The sequence below is a fragment of the Spermophilus citellus genome, assembly GCF_964194105.1.
Source record: "Spermophilus citellus genome assembly, chromosome: 1".
Classification (NCBI taxonomy): Eukaryota; Metazoa; Chordata; class Mammalia; order Rodentia; family Sciuridae; genus Spermophilus; species Spermophilus citellus.
In genome coordinates, this window is record NC_138182.1 from 117446452 (window position 1) to 117466520 (window position 20069).

General features: G+C 41.1%; 1 protein-coding gene and 1 pseudogene across 2 annotated transcripts in view; one reads left to right on the plus strand and one right to left on the minus strand.

Annotated features, from left to right (window-relative positions):
* The window catches only part of LOC308647923 (olfactory receptor 2T3-like), a 668743-nt pseudogene that overhangs the window by 457411 nt on the left and 191263 nt on the right, over positions 1-20069 (plus strand). The window lies entirely within an intron of this gene.
* On the minus strand, positions 9580-10515 carry LOC308655829 (olfactory receptor 2L13-like; the record flags this gene model as incomplete). Its single annotated transcript, XM_081306149.1, has 1 exon — positions 9580-10515. The coding sequence occupies one exon, from the start codon at positions 10513-10515 to the stop codon at positions 9580-9582; it is 936 nt and encodes a 311-aa protein (XP_081162275.1).

A 20069-nucleotide genomic window follows, 5' to 3' on the forward strand; every position in this document is an offset into this window, starting at 1 on the left:
GGCCCTTGGTTTTTGGGATTTGGCTTATTTCACTTAGTATATTAGTCTCCAGTTCCATCCATTGACCTGTAATTGCCATAGTTTTATTCTTCTTTATGGCTGAGCAATTTTCCGTGGTGAAAATATACCACAATTTCTTTATCCTTTCATCTGTTGAAGGGCACCTAGGTTGGCTTCATAGCTTAGCTATTGTGAATTGAGCTGCTATAAACACTGATGTGGCTGCTTCATTGTAGTTTGCTGATTTAAAATCTTTAGATATATATTGATGAGTGGGATAACTGGGTCAAAATGGTGGTTCCATTACAAGTTTTCTATCGAATCTCCATGCTGCTTTACAGAGTGGTTGCACTAGTTTGCAATCCCACCAGTAGTGTATGAGTGTACCTTTCCCCCACATCCTCTCCAACATTTATTGTTGCTTGTATTTTGACAATTGTCATTCTGACTGGAGTGAGATGGAATCTCAATGTAGTTTTAATTAGTATTTCTCTAATTGCTAAAGGTGTTGAACATTTTTAATATGTTTTTTTTTACCATTTATACTTATTCTTCTGTGAAATGCCTGTTCAGTTTCTTTGCCCACTTATTGATTCAGTTATTTGTTTTTGTTTTGGTGTTAAGTTGTTTGAGTTCTTTATATATCCTGGAGATTAGTGCTCTATCTGAGGTGCATATGGTAAAGATTTTTTTCCCATTCTATAGGCTCTCTCTTCAAGTTCTGATTGTTTTCTTTGCTTGCTGTGAAGAAGTATCTTAGTTCAATACCATCCCATTTACTGATCCTTGATTTTACTTCTTGCGTTTTATAAGTCTTGTTGAGGAAGTCAGTTCCTAAGCTGACTTTATGGAGAGTTGGGCCTCCATTTTCTTCTAGTAAGCACAGGGCCTCTGGTCTAATGCCTACATCCTTGATCCACTTTGAGTTGAGTTATGTATGGGGTGAAAGATAGGGGTTAAATTTTATTCTACAACATATAGATTTCCAGTTCTCCTAGCACCATTTGTTGAAGAGGATATCTCTTATCCAAAGTATGTTTATGGTATCTTTGTCTAGTACAAGGTAACTGTATTTATGTGGGTTTGTAACTGTGTCTTCTATTCTGTACCATTGGTCTTCGTGTCTGTTCTTGTGCCAATATCATGCCATTTTGTTATTATAGCTCTGTAGTATAATGTAAGGTCTGGTATTGGGATGCTTCCTGCTTCGCTTTTCTCACTAAGGATTGCTTGAATTATTCTGGGTCTCTTATTTTTCCAAGTGAATTTCACATTTGCTTTTTCTAGTTCTATGAAGGATGCATTGGAATTTTAATAGAAATTGCATTAAATCTGTATGGTACTTTTGGTAGCATGACCATTTTGACAATATTCATTCCGCCTATCCAAGAACATCTCAGATTTTTTCATTTTCTAAGGTCTTCTTCGGTTTCTTTCTTTAGTGTTCTGTGTTTTTTCTTATAGAGGTCTTTCAGCTCTTTTGTTAAGTTGATTCCCAAGTATTTTTTGAGACTGCTATAAATAGCCTCAAATAATTTCTCTTTCAGCTGATCCTTCATTGGTATATAAGAGCCCAATTGATTTATGGGTGTTAATTTTATATCCTGCTACTTTGCTGAATTCAGTTGTGAGTTTAGAAGTTTTATGGTGAAGTTTTTGGATCTTCTAAATATATAATCATGTCATTGGGAAATAGAGATAGTAAGAGTTCTTCTTTTCCTACTCATATTCATTTAATTTCTTGTATCTGTCTAGTTTTACTGGCTAGGGTTTCATGGACTATGTTGAATAAAAGTGTTGAAAGAGAGCATCCTGTCTAGTTCCAGGTTTTAGAGGTAATGCTTTCAACTTTTCTCCATTTAGAATGATGCTGGCCTTAGGTTTAGCATAGACAGCTTTTACAAAGTTGAGGTACTTTCCCACTATCCCTAGTTTTTCTTGTGTTTTGAACATGAATGGATACTCTATTTCTGTACCTATTGAGATAGTCAGTGATTCTTGTCTGTGAGTCTATTACTCGGAGGAACTTCATTTATTGATTTCCACATGTTGAACCAACTTTGCATCACTGGGATGAACACCACTTGATCATGGTGCACTATATTTTTAATATGATTTTGTATCTGATTTCCCATTATTTATGAAGAATTTTTGCATGTATATTCATTAGGGATATTGGTGTGATGTTTTCTTTCCTTGATGTGTGTTTGTCTAGTTTTGATATCAGGGTGATACTAGTTTCATAGAATGAAGGATCCTTTTCCATTTCATGAAATAATTGCTGTGACCCCCACCTGCCCTCATGTCTCTGAAAAGGATTTGTGTTATTTCTTCTTTGAAGATCTGGTAGAACTCGGCCAAGAATCCATCTGGTTCTGGGATTTTCTTTGTTAGTAGGGTTTTGATGGCATCTTCAATGTCATTGCTTGAAATTTGACCTAGAAAGTTCTCAGAATCAGAAAAATAATATAATAATGCCCACTGCCATGTGACTCCACTCATAGCCCCCCTTTTCCTTTTAATTTATGTTATTTTGAGAAGTAATGTAGAAAGAGGTAGCACTGCTCAAATGTAGCAATCTGCTACATTCTTTCTTAGTATCTACTCAAGATTATCTTGAATTTTAGACATTGATGCCTCTTGGGAAGAATTATCCAATTCTTCTCCTCTTTACAGTGTTCCTAATACCCTCCTCATTGTTCATAATTTTACCATTTTTCACCCAAATGTTAATCTACAGTCATTATTTTTTACTTCCATTCATTCAGGGTTTTTTTTTTGCCTCCAAGAGTGAGATGCAAATTTTAAACCACATGGTATATTTAAATGATTTTTATAATGCATATTATGTGCATTTGCAGTTTTCATCTATATTTTTTTAGCAAAACATGAATCAAAATAAAATTATTTTCTTCCTTTCTCCCCAGTTAATCCATATGAGCAGATGAATCCCTGACTAGTCCAAACTCTCATGATCCAATCATTTCACCTTATCTCACATATGAGCTTTGGAGGGACTCCAAACCATAACATTCCTGCCCCTAAACAGCTCATGCCCACCTCGCAATGCAATTCTGGGTACCAGCTTTTGTTTTAGTCAACTTTTTATACCTGTGACCAAAAAACCTGACGAGAAGTACACAGAGGGCAGAAAGTTTATTTAGGGCCATGGCTTCAGAGGTCTCAGCTTACAGATGGCTGGCTCTATACCTCTGGGCCCAAGAGGAGGTAGAGGATCACTGTAGAACAGGGCAAAGGAAGGCAACCTTCCACTGCTTTTTGCCTTTAAAAATGGAGAAAAAAGAGCAATTAATTCTAAGAGTAGAAGCTTTGTCAGTCACTAAATACTGAGTTCTTATTATATTGTGGGGGACACAGAGATGTAGGCAATTGTCTCATAAATTGGAGGCAAGTGTGACATTTGGATCTTAAATCAAGTTCTTTTATTCCATTGCCAGCACTCAAAAGAATCAGAAAATCATCTTACTCTTTTTCCTGAGTATTTAAGGATATCTTGATGTTGGGCCTGTGAGCTGGAAAGCAGCCTGTGTTGCCTATTGGAGGAGCTCTTACGGCCGGGCACACTAGGTCCAGATACATGTGGCTTGGAACACTGACATGACCTGCCCCATCACCACGATAACCTGGCCTCCCTCAGGTGCACAGCATGTCCCTTACCTTCTGCTTTTTTGCTGCTGACCTATTATCCCATTGGTTGCTGCTCGTAAGGGTGTCGCTAGCTCATTGGATCATTATGACCCTAAGCTAATTTGCTCAGGAACAGGCTATGCATAAAAGCTTGCCTATGAAATAATAAAGTGGATCAAGTTCTCTGAAACTGGTCTCCGGAGCTCTCTTTTTGACTCTGTCACCACACCCTCCTCCTTTCTTATAATCACTGCCCTTACTTTCCATACAATTTTCTAGTTTGTATGGAAATATAATTGGAATATAATTGTATCATCCAGGGTTCTTAGTTGAGAGAGAAATAAAGAAATCAATCTCCATTGATTAAAAAAGGAACATATTTAAGAATATATGGTGGCCCTTAAAATCTTCAGAAACACAAAGGAATCAGGCTGTATGTATACCCACCAAGAACAATGCACTTGGAAAAATTAGAATTAATAAAAGATATCACCAGGTCAGATAGCAGATAAATTCTTTTAACTCAACATAGGATCAAAGGACCTCAAGACAGCACATGAGCTTAGGTTTGGTGAAATGTGGAAAGAGCACAGATTTCAGAATTACATCCAGGAAGGAATTAATCATGTGGCTGATGGCTCATGGAACTGAACAAGCAAGTAGATTAGAAAGGTGATGATTATACATAAAAGCCTGTCTGTGAGGCTTTGGATGGTAAAGTCATGGGCCCTTTGAGGGGCACAAGGTATCAACAGCATAGATTTTTAGCAAAACAGACACCGCAACTCCCAGGTCAGATGAGCCATTAATGATGAAAGTCAAGAATGATTCTCCCAGTGAAGTCAAGAACCATGGACAGTGTTGGATCAGGAATTGAAAAGGCAATAAAATAAAAGTGTAGCAACTCTCCCCACAGCAGAAAGAGCTTCTTTACATACTGTGTGCCAGGAGAATAATCAGAGATATAAAGAATTGTGCTTTCTAGGATCCACTTGGAGCTTAATATCCCTATGAGGATTAAAACTAAAAATTAGTGGACAGACAGGAAGATGGCAGATGAGAGGAAGGGTGGGTTTCCCCAGAAAAAAAAAAAAACAGGGACAAAGAAAATTGGATACTTTGAGCACAATATGCATTAGGCCCACATAGCTTGGCTGGTGGCAGCCACAACTGCCTAGAGGAAGAGAAACCTAGGCAGAGAGAGAAGAAAAGCGCAGGGGAAAGCCAACGGGTGGGAGCTTGTGAAACAGAGATGGAGCTGTTCTTAAAGGACTCAGGTGGTGGGGAAAGTTGCTTGGCCCACAGGTTGAGAGTCCTGGGCGAAACAGGGTCACTGAAAGTGGGCACCATTAAAAGTGGAATCAAGGCAGCAAGCAGGGACAGGAGACCAGGAGCTCATGAAGGAGGGGCCAGCCTGACCTAGCAGTCACCTATTGTTGAGTTCAGATTGTGCCTGAGGCAGTGTGAGTGAAACAGGCACAGAGAGAATTGTGCCTGGAGTGATCCAGGCTTTCGATATCAAGATGAGAGACTTTTCTTAATTGTTGGCACTTGTGCAAGCTACTGGGAAGGTGGCAGCAACCAGACAGGAGTGCCTACACCCCCAAAGTGGAATTTACAGGAAGCCCCTGAGACCCAGAAGTCCAGCAGAGATCAGCATCTCCCAGCTACAGGGATTATGGATCAAATCTCAAATACCCATCAAAATAGTTCCAAAGTTCAGCCACGCCTAATCCCAGCTACAGGAACTTCCAGTTTAGAACTCTGCACTGAGCTTGTCAAAGGAGTACACCACTGTCAGCTCTCTCCTTCTACGTCAGACTGGACTGGGGGACGGGAAGCTGGGAACCACTACAACCAGCTCTTGACTCCAGGCCACACCTGGCACCTGGGTGTGAAAACCAAAGACCTGGGACTTAATGACCCCAGAGCTGTTTCAGAGCAAAATGATAAATACAGCAAATGACCCACTGCAGAGCCAATGAACGCCCATCCTGGCCCCCAGTTTTGATCACCTCCATGGAAACAAGACCTTTGTTTTTCATTAGGAATTTTTACCATTTTTTTATTCCCTATGCCTTTACTCTCTGAAAATTGTACTTATTGTTTTATTTTATCTATTTGTTGTGTTTTAGCGTTTTGCATGATTGTGAGTACATACGTTTGTTCTCACTGTGCAGATAGGTAGATTGGGTATATATTTTCATATAATTTTTACATTCATTTCAATTGCTTTCTTCACCCACTTATTATTTAGCCTCAGTTTGACTCTATGGGGTAAACTGTATGTGAGCTTGAGTTGTTCCCATCTTACACTCACTTGTGTCCACCTTGGTTTTTCCCTTCTTCCTCAACTAACAGCCAAGCTTTCCTGTTCTACCTTCTCTCATTATTTTATTGCCTTTAGTTATGTTCTGCTCCTCTTTCGTTATAGCCACCACCTGCTACTTCTGTTTCTCCTCTGCTCATTTTTTAGATATTTCAGTCTGTCCATTGACTTCCTACCCTATTGTCTATGCACTTTAAAAAAAATCATAATTATACAATTTGATAGAATTATATAGTTTAAGTAATTCCTGATGCATTCATTTTCTTGTGATTTTTAATTCGGTAGATGGCATAGTCAACACCTGCTGCTTTATGTCTGATCTAATATATGGTTGTTTCATGATGTGGATGTTAAATTCTGACCACACCATTCCTAGACATTTATTTTAAAGCTATACCTCAGGTGCTAACAGTCTTTCTATTCCTGGCTTCCCCTTTCTCTAAGAAGGGTCGGAAAATGAGTGGAACAATTCAAGTTCATGAAGTAGAGATCCTGTTGCTAAGCAATAGTCAAATCTCAGCCAATTAATAGCAGTTTAAGTCTACGCATAAACTAGCCCCAAGTGAACTCAATAATACTTTGACATGTAGGATTGTTTTTGGGTCCTCTCTCTCTCTCTTTGGTTAGTTTGGCTAAGGGTTTGTGAATCTTATTTAACTTTTCAAATTCCAACTCATTGTTGGTATTTGAAAAACTGGTACCATGGAAAGGCTTCTGGTACAATTGTTAGTACCAAAGGACTTCTAGAAGTGATAAATGAATTTAGCAAAGTAGCAGAATACGAGGTCAACACTTATAAATCAATAGCTTTTCTATATACTCCAAAAGTGATTCTGCTGAGAAGGAAATCGGGAAAATAGTTCCATTCATGATAACCTCAAACAAATAAAATAAAATACTCAGAAATTAATCTAACAAAGGAGTTGAAAGGTCTCTAAAATTGAAATTCTAGAACCATGAAGAAAAAAATTGAAGAAGACCTTAGAATATGGAAAGACTTCCCATGTTCATAGATAAGCAGAATTAATTTTGTCAAAATTAGTATTCATATTCAATGCAATCTCCATCAAAATACCAGGGGCATTCTTCACAGAACCATAATAAGAACATCCAGTTCTAAAATTCATTTTAAAGATTAAGAGACTTAGAATAACCAAAACAGTCCTGAGCAAGAGGAGGGATGCTGGACACATCAGAATACTTGATTTCAAATTATGCTACAGAATGCTAGTAATAAAAACAGTACATTAGTGGTATCAAACAAACGTGAACACTGAAGGAATAGAATTGAAGACAAAAAGAAAACTTATAGGGCTGGGGATGTGGCTCAAGCCGTAGCGCGCTTGCCTGGCATGCGTGCGGCCTGGGTTCGATCCTCAGCACCACATACCAACAAAGATGTTGTGTCCGCCGAGAACTAAAATAAATAAATAAATTCTCTCTCTCTCTCTCTCTCTCTCTCTCTCTCTCCCTTAAAAAAAAAAAAGAAAAGAAAACTTATATATATATACTTACAGTCCTCTGATACTTGACAAAGGTGCAAAAAATGACTATTGCAGAAGAAATAGCCTTTTTAACAAATAGTGCTAGGAAATGTGTAGAAGAATGAAATGAGATTCGTATTTTCTTATCCTGAAGAACAGCCAAATCAAAGTGGATCAAACACTCAGGAATGAAATCAGAATATTTGCAACTTCTAGGAAAGAACAGCATGTACACTCCAACATGGTGGTGCAGGAATTGCCTTCCTTAATACAAACACTAAAGCTCAAGAAATAAAATGAAGAATTAACAAGTTGGATGAATCAAATTAAAAAGATTCAGTGCTGAAAAGTGACTAGTTAAGAGCATAAAGAGCCTACAGAGTGGGAGAGAATGTTTGCCAGCTTCTCCTCTGACAGGAGAATAATAGCCAGAATTAAAAAAGAACTCAAAGAGGTCACCACTAAAACAGATAACCAATAGAAGGGTCAAAGAACTCAACAGACATTTCTCAAAGAAACAGATGCAAAAAAAAAAATGTGAAAAAAATTTTGCTATCTCTAGCAATCGGGGAAATGCAAAATAAACCCATATTAAAATTCCATCTCCACTACAATCATAATGACAATTATCAGGAATATAAATAATAAATGTTGTGGGGGATTTGGAGAAAAATCACACTCATTTACTGTTATTGGGACTGCAAATTAGTGAAACCACTATGGAAAGCAGTGGGGAGATTCCTCACAAAACTAGGAACAAAACCACCATGAGATCTAGCTATGCCACTGCTCAGGATTCCTCCAAAGAACTGAACTCAGCATACTGCAGCAATGCAGCCACATGAATGTTTATAATAGAACAATTGACAATAGTTGAGTTATAGAACTCCTTCAGGTGCCTGCCCATTAATAGAAGAATGGATTAACACAATGTGGTACATATAAACAATGAAGTTTTACTCAAGCCATAAAGAATAATGAAATCATGGCATTTTCCAAATAAATGGATGGAAGTGAGGAACATCATGCTGAGTAAAATAAGCCAGACTCAGCAGATCAAGGATCAAATGTTGTCTTGCATATGCAGAAACTAGAACAAAATAGGTGTAAAAGGAGAGGAATGGATATCATAGAGCAAAGATCAGAGGAATTTAAGAAGGAGATTGAGACGGAGGGATGGATGGGGAAAGGGAGGAAATGCAGAATAAATTTAACAAAATCACATTATATGTATATAAATATACCACAGGGAACTTGATTATTTCTGTATATGTAGGAAGCACCAATCAAAAACTTTAAAATGAATAAAATAAAAACTGGTAGAGGAATTAAAATAAGGGAGGAAAGAGGAAAGGAAAGGAGAGATGCACTGGGGACTGAAATAGACTAAAATAGAATTCCAGAATGTATGATTTTTGTAAAAATGAACCCAAACATTATTTAAAGTTATCATGCATTGATAGAAGAATAATATTTTAAAAACTTACAGTTTAAAATAAAGTAAACAGATCTTTTAAAGTGTGTGGGGTACAATTCTTTGTCCCAATAGCATTAATAATAGTCAGAAAAAGAAGTACATCTGGCCCTGAAGGGGAGGACTCTAAGTCACCCTGAGGTCCTGCACTTCTATGCACACTGGCTATAGTGGCAATGGGGCCCTTGACATGTGTATGATCCAGGTTGCTGTTTGCTATGAGTGGGAAATACAACACTTTGACAGTTTAAAATGAAAACAAACTATGCAAGCACAGTAATAATTGTATGTCAAATATATAGACATTATAACATTACACATCAATATAAATATTATTACACTGGTAGTAGTATATTTACAAACAAACTATACCACTTATAATACAATAGAACACAATGTAAAATTTTAATTAATTGTTAATAAAATGAACTGTAATGTTTTCTTCAGTGAAATAAATTAATAATTGTGATAACTGTATATAATTATCTATTAAATTAATATTGCTTTTAAATATATAACTAGAAATTCTTAAATGACATACGTGGCTCACCTATATTTCTGTATGCATCTATAGGTCAGCACTGTTCTAGAGAGTTCCAGTCTGCATGGAGAGAAGCCATACAGAGGAGCAGAGATGACCATGCTCACTTCTTTTTGGAGAACATCCCACACACTCTCCTCATGGCCCCCAGGACCTCCTTGTTCCTCAGGCTATAGATGATGGGATTGAGCAAGGGGGTGAGGATGGTGTAGAAGACTGCAAGGATCTTATCCTCTGCTGGGGAGCGGAGACTCCTGGGACGGAGGTAAGTGTAGACAAAAGGAGCATAGTAAAATGTCACCACGGTTAAATGTGTGGAGCACGTGGTGAAGGCCTTTTTTCTCCCCTCTTTTGAGCGCATGTGAAAGACAGCAAAAAGGACTCGTCCATAGGAGGCCGTGATGCCAAGGAAAGGGAGGAGGAGAAACAGGCCTGTGCTCACAAACACCATGTACTCATAATCCCAGGTGTCCACACACGCCAGGGGCAACATGGCAGGGACATCACAGAAGAAATGATTGATGGCCCTGGACCTGCAGTAAGGAAGATGCAGGGCATAGACAGTGTGTGCCATGGAGTTGATGGAGCCCAGTGTCCAGGACACCAGGATCATCTTCACACACTTCATTTTACTCATGCGAATGGGGTAGTGGAGGGGATGGCAGATGGCCACAAAGCGGTCATAGGCCATGGAGGCCAGAAGTAAGCCTTCAGAACATGCCATTGTCAGAAAGAAGAAGCTTTGCACACCACATCCCAGGAAGGAGATGCTCTTCTGGCCAGAGAGGAAGTTGATGGCCATCTTGGGGACAGTGGAGGAGATGTACATCAGGTCCATGAGGGAGAGCTGGCTGAGGAGAAAGTACATGGGGGTGTGGAGCCGGGGGTCCAAGAAGATGAGGGCAGTCATCCCTGAGTTCCCCAAACAGGCGAGGACAAACACAGAGATGATCAGGAGCAAGAGAAGTAGGCCTTTCTGATTTGGGGAAAACAACCCCAACAAAATAAAGTCATCTGAAGTTTGGTTCCATTTCTCCATTAAAACCTACTGCTTTAAATTCCTTGAAAGAAAATGAAAAAATAAATGCTAAGCAATAAGCATAAAATGAAACTAGAAGGAAGAATAAGAAGGAATTGACTTTATTAATAATTTATTTTCCTCCAACACCATTGCTTTTGTTTTATTGATTTTAAGACCTGAATAGAATGTTCCTGCCCCAGTTCTCTCTGTAACCATCTCATCACATCCTAGAAACATACATGGTCTTGGAATACAAAGTCTATACCAGGCACAGGAAACCCAGTGAGGTAGCTGGAGCCTTCCTGCCTGCTGACTCCCAGCAGGAACATTCCTAGGACTATGCACCAGGCTCAGCCCCAGAGGAAGCCAGGATCCTGCTTTCCCACCTCCCCAGCTCAGCATCAGGTTCACCACAGATATGGCCTGTGGGGCACAGAAGTGCCCTGTGTGCTTGAGTCTGCATCCTCAGTGACCTCACCTCCTCCACACCTTTAGTGCCTGCTCTCCCCTCCCCACTGGCACTGCTGCAGCTGAGTAAGCCAGAGTCTTCTCCCAGAGCTGTGCTGCTCACCTCCTACACAGAAGCTGCTCAGCTGGTCCTAGAAGTGGGTCATCATTCAAAAGCATCTTTCTTAAGTTGTAAAGGTATCATGAGTCCCTTAAGATCCACCCTAGTTATAATGCATTGTTTGTATATTTTCTCCTAGTAAGTTTTCCATTTTCTAAAGCTCTAAAAAATGAAAATCAAGCACATAAATTTTCATAAAAATTTTCCTTTCTTTGAGTAAGCAAATTAAAATGATAAAAATGACAGATTTAACAATATGCAAGGTTTTCATTCTGCCTGACATGGTGGCATGCTAGAACTCATATCATAATGGAAACATACATAGATATGGAAAAATTAAACACACCATCAGACATTCCTTCTGTCTATGTAGAAATCTTTGATAAGTGATAACTTGTATGAACTCTTTTCCAGATTACTTAATTGATTATAATCTGCCCACAGCCCAAATTTCATGAATTTAGGCACTAATGTCTTCATTTTCTAAACATAAAAAGAAGATGTGAAGAATAACATTCTCAGATACATTTAGGCCTTGAACCAAACTTTGAGCCTCTGCCTTCTCCCAAATGCTAACCAATTTTAAATATCAAATTTAGCAATTGTTGGGTAATTGTTTTCTCTGTGTCCAAAAATGTTGTTCAATATAACTTTTGTTTTTATTTTGTTGCTCAAAAAAAATCATGCCCAATTCCTGTATTCAGTCTAGGCCAGACAGATGGACCTTGGAGAGAATGTTTCTTTCTTCCTTTCCTGCAGTTTAACTTCCTAAGGCACAGACAGGAGGTACTGCTGAGGAGCAGTTCACCTTGGGAGTCACCTAAGCACAGGTAGCTTCCTGACTTCAGCTTACATGATTGTCCTTTCCCTCCACAGACTTGATTTTGTAGGGGAAGTAAAACAAAGACCACACGTCAATCCTACAGAGAATTCATAAAGAAAAAAACATTAAATTTCTGTTCTTAGATCTTTTTCTTGATTTTTGTTGCCCAGACCCTTCCTGTGAATGGGCATCTGCCCTCAGTCCCTCAGAGCCTCTGCTCCCCTCTCGATGCCAGCTCATTCTGGCAAGTGCTTCTTTTATTTCATTTGTTCTCCCAAATACACACTAACTGTGATTGTGTCATTTCTTCTGTTTGCAATATAAATGTTTAACTGCCTCCCTCATCTAGTCTCGGTGTGGCTTTCTGCTTTCTATATTTGTGTCCTTCCATCTGAAAGACATGTATGTGCCACATCCTGTCCATGATGTTAATTGGAAAGTTGTCTTGGATTATGGCCTTTTCAACAGGAAAGAATAGCAAATACTGGGCATCGGCCCTCATTCCCAGATGGCAACTTAAGACCAAGTTTTGCTTCATAGTTAGTGAATATGAGTAAAACTGTGAAAGAGCTCTTGCAATAAAAACTGGGACTGGGCTTTTATAGCTGTGTAATTAAAAAGTGCCGAGAGTGAGAAGTGTACGGGCAGCAGCCCAAGAGGAGCCCAGAGTCCCTGGCAGCAGGGGAGGTGGGATCACAGGCTTCTCTGCTTCTACCACTGTCAGAAACAAAAACTCAAGGTATAAACACAGAGTTCTCGTCACTCTCATGCATTCGTTCTTTAAAAATATGCTCACTGTCTCTGTTTTATGTCAGTGCCACTAGGTATTGACTTGCTAGTGCCTAAAATATACAATATTCTGCAATTTGTAGCTAAAATTAATGGGTGGTATAGGTAATAAAACAACATGTTCAAACATATACTGAGGTGATATATTCATTCATATTAGAAAAAGATAAAGTGAGAAGGAAGGACAGAGGGACAGCTGGGCAGCAGCACTGAGGAAGCCACTCCAAGTAGGTGTTGCTGGAGCCCTCAGGCTCTGGACCACTCTGCACAGACTGAGGAGCAGGACCAGTCCTGGGGGGAGCCTGCCTGGGTCATCAGGGCAGCAGCAAGGACAAGAGGGCTCTGGAAGCTCCAGGCCCCAGGGCAAGTGTGTAGGGAAGGGAGGACTCAGACTCTGCTCTGGACCAGGTGAGAGGCCAGTGGGTGTGGCATGGGGTCAGGTCCCTTCTGGAGCTCACACAGGAGGCTCTGGTTAAGCAGAGAGCTGAGAGGAGGAGCCCAGGGAAGAGACTGGGCAGTGGGCAATGAGGACAGCTGGGACTACCCTGGATTAACAAAGGAAGCCAAGCATGCCAGGGACCCCTGAGGCCTGGGCATATCAGCACAGCTGGGTGCTGCTTAGGGACAGGTTGGGACCCATTGAATCCTCTGTCTCTGTCCCTTGGCTCAGAGGCTATTGCATAGAAGGCTCTCAGCCAATCTGCTGATTAACTGAACCAAGTATGAACCTCAGAAATAAATTAGTAATGTAGACCAAACTAATAAAATGTGACTAGGTAATGTTTTAATCAGTCTATAGTGCACACACCTGTGAAGCAGGACGTGAGAACCTGGTGTGGCACTTCCTTTATCCCTCCGTTTAGTGTATGTTCCGTTTCAGAGGAAGAAAGGTGCCAGCAGCCCTGGCAGTGCCAAACAGTGAGCACATTCTGCTTCAAGGTCATGTGTCCCTCGTGTCAGTCACTCTAAGGGAAACGTGTTTACAGTTAGATTCTTTGCCATGTAGGTTACAGTTCAAAGTATCATAACAATGGTTTGATTGTCCTTAATACGATGATGACTATTTATTCATAAGTAGAAAACTTCCTTGTTGTTAGGAAATGGATAAAAAATGCTTCCTTCCATGTGGGGACAAGTGCATGGAGTACTCATACATGACATACGTTAAGGGCATCTGAGTGGCAGGCCCTCCCCTCATGCTAGGCTGTGAGCAGCAGGCCACTTATTCCATAGGCACAGCCCTGGGCGTGAGGCCATGTGTGGCAGTCGCTGCACTTGCTCCACGGCCCACTCCTCGATTGGTGGCTGCAAGGACAGTTAGAAGACATTGTACTAGTGGCTGCCTGTAATCTTCTCAGCTACTGCCTGAGTATATATACATGGTAACTGCGCAATAAAATCAGACCTGCTTCCTGCTTGGTCTCCAGAGGTCTTGATTAGTGACTCTGCAGCCCCACTCTCCTCTACACTGTTCTGTGGACCTCCTCACTGGCCATGCACTTCCAGGTTCCTGTGTATTTGGGATTGGGACTTTTAGGATCTGTGACATTGGAGTTAGACCTGAGGGTCTATTTCCATGGAACACTCTTCACAGACTTCCCATGTAACTTTTATTATTTAATATGAGAACTTATTTCATGCACCAGAATTACATGAAACATCACACTCTTGGGCATGTTAACCCTTGAAATTATTGTTCCTATGGCTACAAGTTGGGTCTTGTAGCATCTCCTTTGATCATCCTGAGTCACATTGCTCAAATATCTAGAGTCAGCAAAACCCTCATTTAACAGGGCCTAATAAATGTTAATGTAGCAAGTGTTTATCTTGCAGAAGTAACAGGTAACATACACCTTAAAAAATGTTATGAACAATATCCCAAGACCAATAAGCAAATTGTTTCTCTGAGCCTCAGCTAACTCAATTCCAACGATCTCATATGACAGCTATAAGGTAGAATTAAGTGACCTCTGTGTTTAGCATGTAAAGTCCTGAATATGTGTTGATCTCCTCTCTCCCTTCCATACTTCAAACCTTGAGAAGATTCAGGCCCTGAGAAATCTATTATCTTGACTAGAATTGCAGCACATTGTAGAATTTTAACAGGTTTACATGACTTCATTTTACTCTTAAGTTTGTTCTTAGTTTGTCCAACTTGTTACAGAATGGTGTATACTTTGTACATCAGAAAGTGTCTCCTTATGATAGGAAAACCACATCTCCAAAATGTCTCTATTAGTTAAATCTAACCCAAATCAACTTAGTTCAAAAGCATCATCTTGACTCACCTTGTCTGAGGTTCTTGAGTTTGTATTTTGAGAGAAATAGTTCTATAATTAAAACACTATCTTCTGACAGTCCACTGGATTCTTTAAACCCCAAGCCACGCTCACACTCTGCCAGGCTAAGCAGCTAGGTCCTGCCACTGAGCAGCAGCCCTGGATCTCAGCAAGCTCTCCTCATGTGAGAAGTCAAAGGCATCAGGAGGGAATTAAGAGAACACCTCCAGTGCTCACAGCTCCCACCTCTAGTGTTCCCTTCTGCTGAACTCACAGAGCTCTTCTCCCTATGCAATGCTTCCCTAAGTTAGTGCTTTGCTCACACATCTCCCTTTCCTATTACCTTGCACAAGCCAAAATATCTCACCCTTACTCAGACTCTACACAGGGAACATAGGATGAGCTGCCACCCCTGGTGTGCAGGACCTTCCTCCAGCAAGCCTCACATGTCTTCCTTTCCCTCTAATTGATCCCCATGTCCAAGCCCCCAGACACAGGATCCTCAGCCATCACCTGACTCTGCTGACTTGAAAAGAACTTAGCTCAGACTTAGAGCAACTCCACCAACCTGCTCAGCTCTGTAGCTCTGGCCTGCTGCCCAGAATTCGCCTCAAGAGGGAAGAGCTCAGCTATTCCAGAACAGGATGGAGAGCTCTAAGAAGTATTTGGTAATGTTCACCCAAATCCTCTGGTTTTGCAAGTTAGACACATAAGGATCAACAAGACGCAAGTATCTCTTACAAGTGTTCAGCTGGGTAATGGCTACATTAGTAGCAGGTGAACTACCTCCTAGTAATGCATGCTCTGTCCAGACCCCTTCAGGTGCCCTTCACTCAACTTGGAAAATAAGAGACTTGGTGGGGAAACAAGATGGTCAGAATTCAACTCTCCTGCATTCCCGGCTTTAGCCTTCTTCACACTGCACCCACATGCTCAGACTGCTTCTGGGGTTAGTGCAGGGGGTGGCCCTGCTGTTGCTTGAGCCCACCCTCCTGCTCTTGCACAGGACTCCTCTCTCTCTTCATCTCCTCTCTCCATTTTCTCTCAGCCATATCCTCCTCATAGTTATATAAACATAATTTTTTAGAGGAAAAGTTTGGCCATATGGAAACTAATCATGCTTTCTAAACCAATATTAAAATTAAAGGGTGTGACATTTTGTGGAGCAACTTATTCTGTTTGTGGAGACAGAAGTTGCTCATGATTGAGGTGGAATGATGTGGGTGTTATGGATAAGGAGTTTCAGGACTCTGATCAAGGAGGGGAGAGAGAGTGAAAGGACTACTCTGGGTGGTGTCCACCGGAATCTGGGAGCTTAGACTGAATGGGGAATTCTTCACACTTACTGGGTAGGCGAGGCTGGTGAAGAGGTCCTTCCGAGAACACGTTGCCAGCACAGGGGAACTTAGGGTGACAGGCACTTACAAATTTTAGAAGAATGTGAGGCCAGGAGAAGGAACTCAATGAAGCAGGTACTTATCAGTAACCAGATCTTCAGTGTGGTCAACCACAAGTGGCCAGTAAGAGCAAGATGAAGAATGGTGACTTTTTGGAAAAGCATGTATAAATGGACCCTTGGGACAGTGATCATATCCATCTGCTCTAAGTGCTTCAGCATGGAAAATTTTATGAAGGGCTCCAATAATTGGTTCAAATAATCACCCTCTCCAGGAAATGCCAACTTACTCCATGGGCTCATCAACATGAGCTTGGTGTCACCAGTGCTAATTTGCTCCTATGGCTGAGACATAATATTGATCCATCATTCTGGGGAGATCTTACGGATTTATATAGTGTGAAATGAGCAAATGTGGGCAATAAACACTTTCGACTCCTCAGACATTGATTGCTCCAGTGACCTGGGAAGCTTCACGTTGCTCTAGACATTCTTAAATATACCACCTGTCACTGTAGCCTGCCTTTACCCTACTGTGCAGAGAAAACCAAAGCTGCTCCTCCTCCTCCTCCTGTGTTTGTGACTTCTCCCACTTCCCGCTCTCTCTGCTCCCCACTGTCTTGCTAATCTCATCACCACCATTTGACCCATTCTTCTATGAGATCAACACTTTAGTTTCCACCATTGAGTGATAACAGATGGCATTTGTCTTTCAGTGTCTGTCTGTCTCTCTCAATGACTACCAGTACCATTCCTGATGCTGCATTCTTTCTATGGCACAACATTTTCTTTACCCATATACCCACTGAGGCACACCTTGGTTGATTCCATATATTGGCCTTTATAAATATTGCTACAAGAAACATCAAGTTTCAGGCATCCCTTTGGTGTAATCCCTTCCTTTTCCTTTGTTCTATACCAGGTAGCAGGATTGCTGGATCCTGTGAGAGTTCACTTTTTGGTATTTCTGGGAACCCACAAGCTGTTTTCTATTATGGCTGTAGCAATTTGTATTATTACCAACAGTGTTAAGATTTACCCTTTCTTCACATCCTCATCAGCATTTGTGATTTCGGCCTTTTTTGCATTTTCATAAAAGCCTTTCTAACTTGGTTTAAATGATGTCTCACTGTGGTTTTGGTTTGCCTTTCCTTGATGACTTAGTATATTGAGCATTTTCACAGGCTAACCATTCATGATTCATTGAGAAGTCTGTTCAGGTTTTCCCTCATTTTATCAAGAGTGACATGATTCATATCCTGCCTCTCAGCAGTAGAAACCAAGGCTTAGCCTCCAATACAGACCCATTCACTGAAGCAATGAGCAGCCGCGGTGGAGGCAGGCTCACTGGGACTCTTCCATGCTGTGGAGGATGTCGGCTTGTTCTCCAACAGATGAGCACACGTTTTAGCCTTTGTGTTTGACAGCAGGTGCAACTGCCTTAGTGGGCAGTAACACAGCCTGAGAATCTGCACTGCCATTCTTGGACATACATGCCCTTATCCATGGAATCCTCTCATGTGTGATCTCTGGCCAGCAGGCAGATTTTGGTGAAGCCAAGAGGGCAGTGGACCCATTCCCATAGAAGCCACTGTTCTTATCACTTTCACTATCAGACAGGCGTATCTACCTTAAATTAAAATTAAAAGACTTGGCAAAGTTCTCGTATGGTACCGGCTGTGGAAAGCACAAAGTGTTCCAAGAAGCTGCCATGTAGGAGTTAAATCTATGGTAATAGGTAGTAATGGTGTGGGTTTTTTCCTTCTTGGTCCCATTACCAGACAATAAACACAGAAGTGTTTCATGAAATTGGCCACTTAATATATTTTTGTTCCTGTCCTGTGATATTTTATGTTATGGTTTGAATATAAGTTTTCTCCCCAAAGCTCCTATTAATGTAGAAGTGTTCAGATTGGACAGATTTCCATAGCTATAACCTGGTGGATCCCTCTTAATTTGAGTGGACCCACTGGGTGGTAACTGTAGGCAGGTGGGGTGTGGTTAGAGAAGATATGTCACTGTGGGCGTGCCCTGAAGAGTGTAACTTCCCTGAAGTCTCCTATAAAGGAGGGGGGGTCAGGTAAAGAAGTCTCTGCTGCAATGAGGTGAGCACCTTCCCTCCCCTCACCCTTCTACCATGAAGCTCTGCCTCACCATGGACTCAGAATGCTGGTGTCATCTGCCCATCGATTATGAGCTAAAATAATTTTTTATCCCTCTAAGTTATTATTTTCAGGTATTTTGGTCACAGCAAGAAAAAGCTGAGTAACATATATTGGTACTGAGAAATGGGGACATTGCTGTGACTAACCCGACCATGGGTTTCAGAAGCCTTTGAAGCTGGTTTGTGGGAAGACTTTGGATCAGTTTGGAGATTCAGGCTGGAGATAATCTGAATGAGTTCAATGACATGTTCCTGTAGAAGATCAGAAGGCAGACAGTAAGACGGTTTGCTGAGAGCCATAGCCAAGTAGGAATGACGCATGGCAATTTCCTTGTCAGCCTACCAAATGTTGCTTAGAGGGAGGACTCTCCATTGTGGAAATGGGCTTGCCTTGGACCCAGGTCATTTGCAGTGACATTGCATGAAAGGTGACCTTGTTCAGGGATTAGGGCGGATCCGGGTTTAGGGTGATCCAGGTTTAGGGTGGATCCTGCTGGGAATAGGGCGTATCCTGCTGCCTCAGGCGCCCGCTCCTTGAGATCCTGTTGAGTTCTCGTGGGATTCAGAGAGTATTTTGGGATGCAGAGGCCAGTGGAGGTGTGTATTTTCCCCAGAACATGCGTGTAGAGTGCCAGTGAGAGTTCGGGAATAAAGAGTTGCTGTTGGAATCTACAAGTTTTTGTGGTGGCTCGGTTATTTTGTGCCCAGCCAGACTGCGGCATTTGGTGGCCCGTGTGCGGAACGTCTGAAGCTTGGAGGTAAGTGAAATTGCTCGCCCCTGAGGGAAGGTGAGAGAATGGGTGACCATTTAAAAAAACAATGTGTTCATGTTTTGATTTATTTTGTTTTTGTTTCAAGCTGCCTATCCCTAGAAATTCCTCAGGCAAACTGGGAAAAATGGTTGGCTCAAGGTTTGAAGTTTGTCGGCCCTGAGGAAGAGAAAATTGATACAACAATTGTTTATTCCGTTTTTGTTTCATTCAGTTTCAGTTTTGTTTTGTGTTATCTTATTGGGTTGTGTTATCTTTATAATAGATTAGAAATTAGTAAAAAAACAAACTGAAAGAGTGTTAAGTAAATTGTTAGAGGTTCAGACCATGGAGAAAGACATTTTAGATCAAGCAAAAGAGAAGGTCTCTAGAGCTAGTCAGACAGAGGAAGGAAATTTAAAGGAAAAGGGGCTATTAGGAAAAAGGCTACAACAGGAGGCTGCTCCTAACTCAGTTCTATCACCGGAGGGCATAATTCAACCAACAGCTCCACCTATGGAGAGAGCTGAGTGGCCCTCAACCCCCATAGTTGATAAATGGGATCCTGAGACAGGACCTCAAAGATTAGCATGCCCTGTACTTGAGCAGACAGGAGGGCAGCGAATTCACCGTGCTTTAGATTTTAAAACAGTGAAGCAGTTAAAGGAGGCTGTAACAACCTATGGTCCCCAAGCACCCTTCACGGTAAGCATGGTCGAATCCATTACCAACTTGGACATGACGCCAGCAGATTGGGCTAGCATGTGTAAATCTGTGCTAAATGGAGGACAATATTTGTTATGG